Source organism: Tenebrio molitor, chromosome 2 (assembly GCF_963966145.1).
Source record: "Tenebrio molitor chromosome 2, icTenMoli1.1, whole genome shotgun sequence".
In the NCBI taxonomy this organism is placed as follows: domain Eukaryota; kingdom Metazoa; phylum Arthropoda; class Insecta; order Coleoptera; family Tenebrionidae; genus Tenebrio; species Tenebrio molitor.
The window spans coordinates 22,997,802-23,009,602 of NC_091047.1; the positions used below are offsets into that span (position 1 = coordinate 22,997,802).

The 11,801-nt window shown below is 38.5% G+C and overlaps 5 protein-coding genes across 8 annotated transcripts; 2 read left to right on the plus strand and 3 right to left on the minus strand.

Moving 5' to 3' along the window:
• Positions 1-86: 86 nt before the first annotated feature.
• PTPMT1 (protein tyrosine phosphatase, mitochondrial 1) lies at positions 87-2,697 on the plus strand. Its single transcript, XM_069037530.1, has 5 exons — positions 87-310; positions 365-503; positions 972-1,049; positions 1,108-1,323; positions 1,375-2,697. Exons 1-5 carry the CDS (start codon positions 297-299, stop codon positions 1,498-1,500), a joined length of 573 nt encoding a protein of 190 aa, XP_068893631.1. The 5' UTR covers positions 87-296; the 3' UTR covers positions 1,501-2,697.
• SdhD (succinate dehydrogenase, subunit D) lies at positions 1,511-2,701 on the minus strand. The gene is made up of 3 exons (XM_069037531.1): positions 2,559-2,701; positions 2,196-2,502; positions 1,511-1,815 (listed from the first exon to the last, which is right to left on the minus strand). The coding sequence occupies exons 1-3, from the start codon at positions 2,599-2,601 to the stop codon at positions 1,632-1,634; spliced, it is 534 nt and encodes a 177-aa protein (XP_068893632.1). The 5' UTR covers positions 2,602-2,701; the 3' UTR covers positions 1,511-1,631.
• Positions 2,702-2,916: 215 nt separating this feature from the next.
• Positions 2,917-4,132, minus strand: LOC138123023 (mitochondrial GTPase 1). The gene has a single exon (XM_069037522.1). The coding sequence runs from the start codon at positions 3,900-3,902 to the stop codon at positions 2,949-2,951; it is 954 nt and encodes a 317-aa protein (XP_068893623.1). The 5' UTR covers positions 3,903-4,132; the 3' UTR covers positions 2,917-2,948.
• Positions 4,133-4,151: 19 nt separating this feature from the next.
• Positions 4,152-10,857, plus strand: LOC138123021 (RNA-binding protein Rsf1-like). Of its 4 annotated transcripts, XR_011156684.1 has the most exons (6): positions 4,152-4,294; positions 4,348-4,873; positions 4,925-5,153; positions 5,229-5,549; positions 9,951-10,022; positions 10,578-10,857. XR_011156684.1 is itself a non-coding variant. In XM_069037517.1 (5 exons), exons 1-5 carry the CDS (start codon positions 4,292-4,294, stop codon positions 5,678-5,680), a joined length of 1,101 nt encoding a protein of 366 aa, XP_068893618.1. In that variant the 5' UTR covers positions 4,152-4,291; the 3' UTR covers positions 5,681-6,677. The 4 variants fall into 4 exon arrangements, 3 of the variants coding, with proteins under 3 accessions (XP_068893618.1, XP_068893619.1, XP_068893620.1); XM_069037517.1 differs by lacking the exons at positions 9,951-10,022; positions 10,578-10,857 and adding an exon at positions 5,659-6,677; XM_069037518.1 differs by lacking the exons at positions 9,951-10,022; positions 10,578-10,857 and adding an exon at positions 6,523-6,677.
• LOC138123018 (trichohyalin-like) lies at positions 9,906-11,790 on the minus strand. Its single transcript, XM_069037513.1, has 6 exons — positions 11,528-11,790; positions 11,177-11,474; positions 10,877-11,123; positions 10,567-10,782; positions 10,283-10,518; positions 9,906-10,226 (listed from the first exon to the last, which is right to left on the minus strand). The coding sequence occupies exons 1-6, from the start codon at positions 11,677-11,679 to the stop codon at positions 10,038-10,040; spliced, it is 1,338 nt and encodes a 445-aa protein (XP_068893614.1). The 5' UTR covers positions 11,680-11,790; the 3' UTR covers positions 9,906-10,037.
• Between the last annotated feature and the right edge of the window lie 11 nt (positions 11,791-11,801).

Below are 11,801 nucleotides of genomic sequence, written 5' to 3' on the forward strand. Positions count from 1 at the left end.
ATAAAGTGTGGAACGTATTTCCGAGCTTGCGCCATCCTCGCGTATTATCGTTATTTTTAAAAGCGCTTAAATAAATTTTTATTAGAAAACGTCTACACGTGAGTCATTTTCATGCAAATTCTTCGTCAAACTAGGACGTTGCTTGCGGTTCGAGGTGATATTTATGTTATCCACGTATGTGTCATACCTCATAGTCATATCCCACTTCCTCAAACTTTCTTCATAGAGGAAGTGGGAATGTGGGTCAATGTTGTCATACGCTCAAGTTCAATCTCAGAAGAAAATTATCAACGAAAATGAATACAAACAGGTGACATTTAAAATTAGATTGAAACTGTTTCGCTAAAATTCCAAAAATTATAAGCATGTTTGCGAGGTTCACGTTTTACCCGACGCTGTTCTACAATGTGGTTATGGAAAAAATTTCGTCGCGGAGATGGTTCGATAGAATCGACGAGAATGTAATTTTGGGAGCCTTACCTTTTCCCAGCCTCACGAGACAGGTAAGTGCGGGTTTTTACTGGTTTTCATAAAACAGAACGGTTTTATTATTGTGGCAAGTGACAACTGACATTCCCACCCTTATCTGCTTCTTGCAGAAGGAACACTGCAAATGAATCGAAGGCCTTGACCGAGAACTGCACGACTTATTTGGTCACTGAACTGATTCAATAACACCCAAACACCATTTATCCAGATTCAAAAAAAGTTTTCCTTCATAACCCAAAAAGATTTTTAAATTCCAATAGGTACCAACTTCCAAGCATAAAATTATGAATGAGTGTGCAAAAAAGCTGGAAGCGCGATTAAAATCATATTAAAATACATGATGAATAATGTTAATTAATAAAACAGTATTCAATATTTTTTGGAAAAAATAGTTATTGTAGAAATCGGCGTGTTTTTGTAAAGTTGGTAGTTTTTCCTCTTTTTACCCCTAAAATTAAATATGAATTTAAAAAACATTGCAGCTTGTGGAAGAAGAAAACGTAAAAGCAGTGATTTCCATGAATGAAGACTATGAACTATTTTTGGCGAATAATGGAAAGGTATGTAGTATGGGCTGAAACGTCAGTTGCGGTTTCACGGAATTCCATCGTTTTGTAGAGATGGAGCGCTTATGGTGTTGAATTCTTACAATTGGCGACGACGGACATATTTGCAACACCTTGTCAACAAAAGCTTAATGATGGGGTTGACTTTATCAACAGGTTTGCGAGAGGGGAGTCAGGTCTTGAAGACGTGAAGAAACCAACAGTGTATGTACACTGTAAGGCGGGGCGAACTCGCAGCGCTACCTTAGTTGGGTGTTATTTAATACAGGTAAATGAGATATAATGGAAAAGAACTTTGTTTACGTTTTTCTTGTGCTAGCGGTATGGATGGACCCCTGAGCAAGCTGTGAAGCACATGCAAGACAAAAGGTCACATATCTTACTACACACTAAGCAATGGGAAGCTTTAAAAGTATTCCATGAGCAGAACATTCCTAAAACTTAAAAGACAATAATTGTAATTATAGATAATTTATTGACAATAACGTTATGTCAAATGGTTTTCATAAACACTTTGAAATTTATTGTAATACAATTTACAAATGTTTGAGAAAATAAGGTGAAAATAACTAGAACTTATTCTTTAATGGCCCAAAATTTTCTGATAGTCTTGCCAATACCGATATCATTGACGTTATAATAAATGAGTCCTCCTAAGGTTGTGGCAGAAATTAAGTACAACAACCCCAAAGTCAATTTAGGTAGTATGTTTCCGACAATAATGGGTCGCACGTAATCAACCACACATGCTTCCAGACCCCTAGAAAAAAGAAATTTTAGATGTTTATACTTTTTCCAAAAAAAAACCTAGAAATAGTAATTCACTTAAAACCAAGAGTTCAATATAGTTAACCACATCTACAGATGATCTTAACTCGACTCAATTCTCAATATAAAAAGATAGAATATAAATATTTGAACACTGTTCACTTTTTAAAATAAAGAATGCTACAACCCCAAAATAAAAATAACAGTTTATAACAATTACAAAACTTTTTTTTTAAGTTTGCATTAAAATTAAATTTTTTAATCAAATTCAGAATTAATAACCCTGAAGCTCCCTGTCCTTTCTATGTGGAAAAATAATATTCTTTCCTAAATAATAAAAAAAATATAGAGATTACATTGCAAACATCATACCAATGAAAGTGAATCACAGCTGCAACAGCTGCCAAATTATCAAAAATAGGGTTGGGCATTGCAATTGCTGCAGGTATTAGAAATATTAAGCTCAATGATAAAGCTTTCTCAACAGGCCACATTTTGCTGTGGTCACCCGACATCAGCCTCATCTGAGGTGACAGTAAATTATTTTCCTTGGTGAGCATTACATTGAGATTCACGTTATTTTCATTAAACGATGAATATTGTTTCTGACATAGCGGTGAGAAATCTCTGGTCACTATAATGGAGGCGCTTTTCAAGAAATTTTGTGGTAATACTCCAGCTGCAAAAATTGGTTATGTAACTGTAAGCAATGAAAAAATCATCACACTTATTTACCTTGCAATTTTGGGGCATTACGTAATATTAATGCTAAAGCCATTGCACCAAGCTGACAATAATCTTCTTTGCCACAAATGCCACAAATATCTAAAAATTTATTTAATACTGTCAAACATCAAACGTCAAATAAGCAAAATATCTCTGCCAACGTTCACGTGCCAACATAAAGATGGATTTTTCTTAATTCTGAATCTAAGGAGCAAATAACGATTGTATTTTCAGTAAAAAAGTTTATTAATGACTCTTCATTAATTCATACAGTACCTACGATGAACTCATTTACATTTCAATGTTATAATGGATTTGTTTTAAGTTGGCTATCCTTAATGCCAAAACAAAAATTAAAAAACACAACTCTCATTTACAAAATTTTATTTACAAAAACTGTTAAAATAGATCTTGGTCAAGTACAATTTTCCCTAAACTTCCACTTCTAAACTCCTTCAACATTAACTTTGATGCATGATCAAAATCTGGTTTGTACACATAATTATTATTTGAATCCCTAACTTTTAGCGTTTTTTTGTGTTTCATACTGATCTGAGTTAAAACTTCTAAAATATTATCCGAGGCACCTTCCAGCTGCAACACATCAACATATTTAAAATGTCCATTTTTGTTGAGCCAAAAAAGAAGATAATCTGCTAAAATGCGCTCCCCAACTAAGTGATCTTGAATGGTAGCACACAGTGCCAATTTTAATCCAACTTCTATACTTTCAATCTTTGGTGTTAAGATTCCAGGAGTGTCCAAGAGATAAAAAAGAGGTTTTTCACTCATTTTAATTTTCTGGAGGACACTTCTAGTGATTCCTGGTGATGCTCCTACTGGTGTAGCATTGCCTTTATGTAAATTTCTTACTCTCAAAGCATTTATTAATGAAGATTTTCCCACATTTGGTACTCCTATTATCATGATGCAGTTATCCTCAGCACCTGTCCTGTTAAATCTGTCAGACTTTTGTACTAAATTCTGTGCTAATGGAAACAATTTCTTTACACCTTTGCACTGCTGATCTTTGCAGTTTGTGAAAATTATATTCTCAAAGTCTTGTTTTAAACAATCCTTAATTTTTGGAATGATCCTCTTGTCAATCAGATCTACCTTGTTGAGAACTAGAATGTGGGGTTTTATCCCACTGACCGTGTACTTGAAGTCCGAATTTCTTCCAGAAATGGGAATACGTGCGTCATGAACTTCGATGATGCAGTCAACGGAACGGAGTTTATGCTGCATCTGTTTAAGGCCACGGTCCATGTGGCCGGGAAACCACCGCACAACGTCTTTATCTATTGCTTTGAATACGCTTCTAAATGTGTCGGGGGATATTTTCTGAGCCATCGTTCGTAAAAATTGGTGCAATCACAGGTGCAATACTGCAATTCCAATCCAATAAGATTCACATAACCTAACTTTACGTGGCAAATAAAGTCAATACTCAATACGTATTATTGTTTTTCTTTTTCATGGTTGTATTTCTTCTAAATATGTAACAATAAATTTACGAGTCTGTTGTTAATGTTGAGGCAATATTTTTCCGTTGCCAATTATCAATATTTTTTTACATAAATTCTTATACAATTTTAAATTTGGCGCTACTTTTTTTGACAGTGATTATTAGTTTTGTTGGTTGGTACGCCCATGTCGAAAACGCCATCAAATCATCCATTTTGATTTGTTTCGCGTAAAAGCCGCCGGTCTTTGTTTATATTTATAGTGATTTTTAAAAGATGGTAAGCTCTCATTTTCGTCATTATTTTATTTAGTTGACGTATTCAAATCCTAGAACCGTCGTTCCGAGACTACAACGAAGGTTTTCGTGGGAAGCTTGCCCACCGGTGTAACCACCGACGATTTGCGTGCGCTATTCGCTCCGTACGGAGCTATCGCGGAATGTGATATCTCAAACCGTTGTGGATTCCTCCACTTGGAGGACCACGAACTTGCCATGAAAGCCATTTCAGAACTGAATGGTACAAATTTCATGGGCGGGAGGATATCCGTGGAGAAGGGACGCGTCAAACCCAGGCGTGGTCCTGGAGGTGGAGGTCCCATGCGTGGGGGAAAAGATCGAGGCGGCCCCTACGCCAGAAACGACTTCAGAGGACCTCCACACAGAAACGGGGGTGGCGGTTTTGGAGGAGGTCGCGATTTCCCGCCTTATGGGGGCGCAGGCGACAGATTTGGGGGTTATGATAGACCACCACAGAGGGGTGGTTTCGACGGTGGGTACGGCGACAGAAGACCGCCTTTTGATGATCGCAGAGGCGGTGGCTTTGGAGCTGATCGCAGACCGTTCAACAATGATTTTGGTATGTTGAATGCAAATTTGTCATTTCAGTTTTATAAGTTTCATAATTTAGATCGTCGTCCTTATGGAGATGCTCGAGCTGGGGGCTTTCCGGAAGGTCCAAGAGGCGAGTTTGATGAGAGAAGACCAGCAGGAGAATTTGACGATAGAAGACCTTTGTTGAATGACAGACGACCGCTGTTGGACCAACAAGGTCCGCCGCCGAGAGGACCGGGTTCGTTTGAAAGGGGGGCTCCAGTCGGAGAGTTGTACAGCAGGCGGGATCAAGGACCCAAGCCCATGTAAGTTTGTTTAAAAAAAGTATATATTTGGGAAAATGAATTGATTTTAAAATACCATTTTGTTTGCACATCTAGGGGCGCCGCCGGTGGCTTCCCAGAACGCGGCGGCTACGCAACTGGATCGGCAAACGGCTACAGCGGCGGCTACGGCAACCCCGCAGCCGGGGCTGCAGGCGGTTATGGAGGTCCAGCAGGCGCACCAGCCGGCGGTTACGGAACAGGGGCCGGCAACTTTGGCAGCCCCGCCCAGCCGGCAGGCGCCTACAACGAGAACAGAGGCTACGGAACTGCTCCAGGATATGGAACTCCCGGCGGTTACGGAGACACGTACGGCACTGGAGCAGGAGGGCGTTCTTATGACGCTGCTTACCCTCCACTACCTCAACAGAGAGGAGGGTAAGTTACAAACTGGAGTGCTCATTCTTAGTAATCCCCATGAAGCGATGCCTCTTTGGGAATCTTTCAAAGGTGTGGATTTAAATATAATAAAGAGGTATTGTTTCAGGAAGTTTTGGTCCAAGATTTGAGACTGAAAACAGTTTTGCCTAATTTGAAGATTAAATATTTTATTTTAAAAATGTACAAATATAATTAACTAGATGGTATTTTCACTCTATATAAGGTAATTTAAGTGATTTACCCAAGTTTCATTTATACAGTTGTGATTTTTAAGTTGGCGCTGCGTTTACGTAAAGCGACACCTACATGCGGAACGTTTTATTATAGTGCGGACATGACATACAAAAGGTTGTTACTTGGAATTTTTAACACGTAAATTATCGCTGCGCAAAATTTTATTAAAATTTGGGTAAATTGATTTGTTGCATTAGAGTTTTTGTGCAATTGGCGCGACAGCATCCTTATATAGATTGAAATGGTAAATTTAAAAATGTCTACCTAATCTACTAGATTAGTGTTTTTGTTGTAAGTTAGCTTAGTTTTAAATAGGTTAGGTAGACCTTTTTCCCATATAATATTATAAATAAAAACCATGTCTTGTGAAAGGAGAAAAAACGCAATGAAAGTAATTAAAGCGCTTGAAACAATTCTCATCTACATTTATGTTTGCTCCATTCTCATTTGTAGCTTTGCGAGCGGTGGCGGCCCTGGTCCCCGTAGAGATATGGCTCCTGGACGCAGACTCTTAGCAGGGCTATATATATACGGCTAACGTTAAATCGCACGTCCGTTATTAATGCGGTCAGTAGCGCAACGCGCCATAAAGATATCTTTTAAACGATGAAAGACAAAATGCGTATTTTCTCTAAAAAGTTTTTGAGATCAAATCTAAGTGGCGCCCAAGTTATCTTTTATTGCTATTATCACCATCTTACCTGATGCAGTTTCATTGCTTTCTATTTTTTTTTAGATACCTCTGAACTTGCGTTTGACACTTAGTTTTAATGCTACCAAGTTAAGAAATATATTATGTATTTTAGTCCGTGATTTTTTACGGAAAATATTCCTTTCTGTGTATGATGTATAGTTAGCATGATTGTCTAAAATAAAAAAGTGTCTTTAATAGTTGCGATTGTTTCATCAAATGTTCCTCCGAATGTGCATTCGATCAAACAGGTAAAAATCAATCTTTGCGAGTAGGTGCGGTGTCTGTTGACCCTCGAGGGCCAGGCGGTGTTGCGGTTGATATCGTCATGCAACACGATGCGCAGTAGCGGTTTAATTATTGACGACAGTACGACCGGACGACTTTTTTTTTAATTTTTGCGACGAACATTTTTTCTAATGGATGCTCGACCTTTTTGGATTTTGGCGACATGACAGTATCGATTTTGTAACGGCAAAACATGTTTTTTTTTCAACCGTCGAAGTTGGCGGAAGGGGTCACCGAAGTAAACAGCACTTCGACCAAACGTCGTTGATTACTCAACGCGATAGACCAGGGCCAACGGATAAAGCGAACAACAGCTGGAAATGACGTCAACAGACGGAGGGAAATTACCCATCACGGTAATTCCTTTTGGAAGTACGCCCGATAACCTAGAGGGATTGTTTTTCGTTAGTTTTAAGGAAACTGTCATCGTGAACTTGATGTTCCCACAGCCACTACGTGTTAATTTAATATGGTGTCAGAGATTGATTAGACAAGCAGTGACTATGTTGATTCGTAAACTTATAAACGGTTGGGTTTTGAAACATGCAGAATTGAGACATCGGTTATTTCAAATCAACTGATTAAATTCGGTGACAATTAAATTTAATTAGATTTCGTTTAATTGTGATTTGTAATTAAAAATGCAATTGCCAACTATCAATTTTAATTGTCTTAATATTTATAATTAATATTTCTTTGTCACCAGAAGAAGTCTGCACACTTGTTTTTCTTTTGGCTCCTGGCAAATAAACGTTCTTCTTTTTTTATCACTTTCCGCATAAAAGTAAAAAACAGTTTGATGTAATTTTTAATTGTTTATATTTTGAATGTACCATATTCCAATTTACTTATTTTTATACTTCAGTTCAATTTTTTAATTCATAATTCTAAACCAAGTGATGCAATTGTGTTATATATTTACATTTTAATCGCATTTCTCCTTTCCGTTACAGTTTTTACAAAACCAATCTTGATTATTGGTTACATTAATTTTTGCACAACATTATTTTATGAGATACAATGTAACGTAAAGAATATTGAAATACCAGACCGTCGTTACGGAACATCTCTTTCTAGTATATTAACAATCACGGTGGTTTGTTTTCGTTTTATTCTTGAAATCTGACATAAGTGTTGTTAGAGTTTTAAAATGCAGCATTTTTGGAGTTTACTATAAAACTAATGAAGTTTCTAATCAACCATTTGGTTACCAGCGTTCGCATTTTTTACAAATAAATAATATTCAAGATAGACGAATCCCAAATGTCACACCCAACCCAGTAATGGTCAGTGGACGCGTACGTTTTTAGGTAATAATAAATCTCTAAACACGATTGAATTTATTTTCCGCTGTTAATAATCTCTGACATCAAACGTACACGCCAACAACTCTTGTGATTTTGCTGAAATAAAAAAAGAAAATAGCGCCCCATACGGTACCATCTTATTGATTATATCATGACCGTGCTGGCTGTCCTCAAAAGCCTCATTAAATTGATTTTTCTAGTCGCAGTTTAGTTGTCAAACTTGAATCGAAATATGTTTATTCGTTCTAAAAGTGGGGGTGAGTTATAATACCTGCCGACATGAAACGTTATTAAATATTTGTCCTCGAACACATTTCGAGATTCATCTCAATACAAAATATTTTTACAACCACTCTTGACAAAATTTATTTGAAATCTCAACATTCTATCCTTTGGGGATGAAAAATGCCTTCCAATTTTTAAGTTGCAGATTTACCACTTATCCTCGTATTTAGGCCGAACAAATTATGTCCAAAATTATCTCCCGCCGGCAATAATTTAAAACTTGTCATCTCCAAGCTTTCAATACGCATTTCATCTACGTTACACTACACACATTTTAGTCTTTGTATTAATTCGCCAAAAATAATCGAACAGTCACTTGGCAGATTTAATGTTAAAAATAGAAACGCTTACGAGGAGAAAAAAATATGTTAAAAATTGTTACGGCTGAATATTTTTTGTTAAGATTATTTTTCTCTTCAAAAAGTAACCCGCAAAAATTCTCAAGTGTTGTGTTGTACGTAAACAAGAAGTAATGCCTTTTTAGAGGGACACCAGTATATATCTTTTTGTTTGCCTTATTTTATTTAAGTGCTTCCATATTACTTAAGTTGGTATCAGATGTGTTGCTTATTCTCTAACTTTATTTATTTCTGAATAAATCTATTTGCATTTTTTTCATTGCCTTCTGTTAATAGGTTACGGTCTCGACGCCGATATTGTTTAAACGAGGAGTGCTCATTGACTTTTGAAAATGCCGTTCTGAGATTGAACCACCATTTACTCCTTCCTCCACTATTAATGTCTCACAAATAATGGCAATTTTCTTACGATTTTGTTCGTTGATTTGCTTATTTATTTTATTATTAACGCGAACGAGCACATTCCAAAGAGCGATGAGCACTCCAGTGCAACGACTCAGCGGCTGGTTTAGCTAACGCATTCAGTGATCGCCTTAGCACTGTGCGATCATTTGATCGTTTGCCGCTTTGGTTTTTCTCCACCGAACGTCAGATTAAGAGATAAGCGGACGCTCAAAACATCGCCTCTCCGCCAAAATAACCTAACAGTAAAGCACCCCTAGTGAGCATGAAAAAGCTTAAACGAAAGGACGTGTCACGCACGCTATCTTGACACGTCGTAGACGTTCCACGCCCCCTATCGGAATAATGTATCAAATCGAAAGAAGAGAGAAATATCGCCTTGCGGAAAACTAGCCAGTGGCAGTCCATCGCCGGTTTATGTGCGAGCGAACTGAAGACACGTGCGTCCCCAGCCGAGGTCCATGATGTTAGCAAGTAATCTTTTTGGTCTTAATGCGATTCGAAAAGTAAACGTTTGGGTCTGTTCGCCGCAATCGTCAAGAATTAACGAGCGTTTCATTGCAGGTGAGGTATTTGTAAATAAATTGTTTTGATATCACGAAAGTATCAATAATAGGGCACTTCCCACTTCACGCTGCAGAACTTGCGGCTCTTGACCATGTTTGCGCATCCGTGCAGTGTACGTCTGCAAAATTGTACAAACTGAAATCATCGTATCTCTCTTTTTTTTTTTTTTGTTTGTCTCCTGATCGAGGAATTCGGACAGTTCACGGAAAGAATTTGATCGTTCGGGAAAATACTTCTGTAATTCAACTGTAATTTAATTTCGCAGGTAACCTGGAAGGGGGCACGCCGTGAATTAGAAGATTGGAAAATTGTTTTGAAGCTATTAGAAGCCATAGACGTGAGTATGACAGTTTTACTCGAATTTATCCCTCGCTTCCTCGATCAAATCGCTCGCGTACTGGTTTTCTGCACCTTCTTCTTCCTCTTCCGCCAGCATTTGCTCCTGCTCAATCCTCTTCAGTTCGTTCTCGTATGCGATCTGTTCGGCGCGCAGAATCATGTCGAGGACCGCATTCCTAGCTTCTTCCTCTACGAATTTTTTCTGAAACAAATAAACAATTTCCCAATTTGGACGAAAATTTTTGTACTGGCACCCACCCATCTTTCCTCCGCCAGCAGCTTCCTTTCTCGGGTCAGCTCATCGATCTCCTGCTTCTGCACCTCCTCCAGTTCCTGATTGTATCTGTACTTAAAGAGGTAGTGGCCGAGGTAGTGGATGGGGTCGCGCGGCTGTTTGGCGGTGATTTCCGCCAAAGCCAGCGTCAGAGGCTTGCCCACGTACTGCTTTAAGTATTTCACGTCTTCGGACGACATCTTGCTTTCGATCGTGCTGCCTAAGACGAGTTCTACGCAACACGATGGTGACTAATGTATTGTTTTACCTTCGCTGTAGCCGGCGCTATCTGGTATAGCAACCTGCTCGAACCGCTCACGCTGACGGTCACGCTCCTTAAAGAACTCGAAGATTTTGTCCAGGGAAACGCTGATCTCTTTGAAGTAGCCCTTCTCCTGAGCTTCTTGGAACGTGATGAGACTACCAGTTCGCGTGAGCAGCGCACCGGATGGCGTGAACTTCAAGCCCTGTTCTTCGAGGATTTCTGAGAGAAATTTTTGTAACATAACACGTGTACAATTTTTGTATATTGTAAAATACACTCAGCTTATCGTGTAAACTTGTTTTAATGTAGGTACCTGACAGCTTCACCTCGGACTGTTCCACCCTCCACCCGGTTAGTTGCAGCTTTTCGTAATTTAACAAATGTTTCTCGAGTTCCTCCAGGATCGGTGCGTATTTCTCATTTATGATGACCATTTGCACCCTGTACATAGTGCCTTTTTTCACCTCCAGTTCATCTTTGAGATCCTTCAGTCTAGCGTGCATTATAGCGATGTCTTCGTCCAGTTGAAAAATAATAAGTTCAGCTTGTTGTTGGAGTTCCTGTTTTAAATTCTCACTCTGTACTCTGCTAAAAAATAAATAAACAATCTTACAATTTTCTCTTGGTTGTATGACTTAATTTTCGAGTCGAGCTCTTTCTCCAGTTCTAAGATTTTTTGGTCGAGATCGTGCAATATGAGGGACAGTTCTGATCTGTTTTCTATGGACACCAACAATCGATTCCTTTCATCCTTCATTTCGCCGATTTTAACTTTAAACTCGTGCGTCGCCTCGTATATTTTGTAACTGACAATCTGGATGGTAATGTCGAGGCTCTCGATTATTTGCACTTTTGTCTCGACGACTTTATCTATTTCACGAAGAGAGCTCAGCAATTTTTCCACCAGGATTCTAAAAACCACGCGCTCTAAGATCAGTTCTTCGATACCATGTTCCCATTGTACTCGTTTGTCTTGATGGTCGGCAACTCCTTTGCGGAATCCAGCGATGGAAGATGGAGAGGTGGAGGACTCGGTGCAAAATCCAATGCAAACTCCATGTCCTTCATTATACTCGACCGGCGTGAAGGATCAATCGAGTCGAATCTCTCCTCCATTTTTGATGCAAATTAATCTGAAAATTGCCTCGACAAATTTATTTCAAATATTTAGATCGATGGAATCGACTGAGAGGCGGGAGTAATCAAAATCAAACATAACGTCACCATGCCAACCTGCA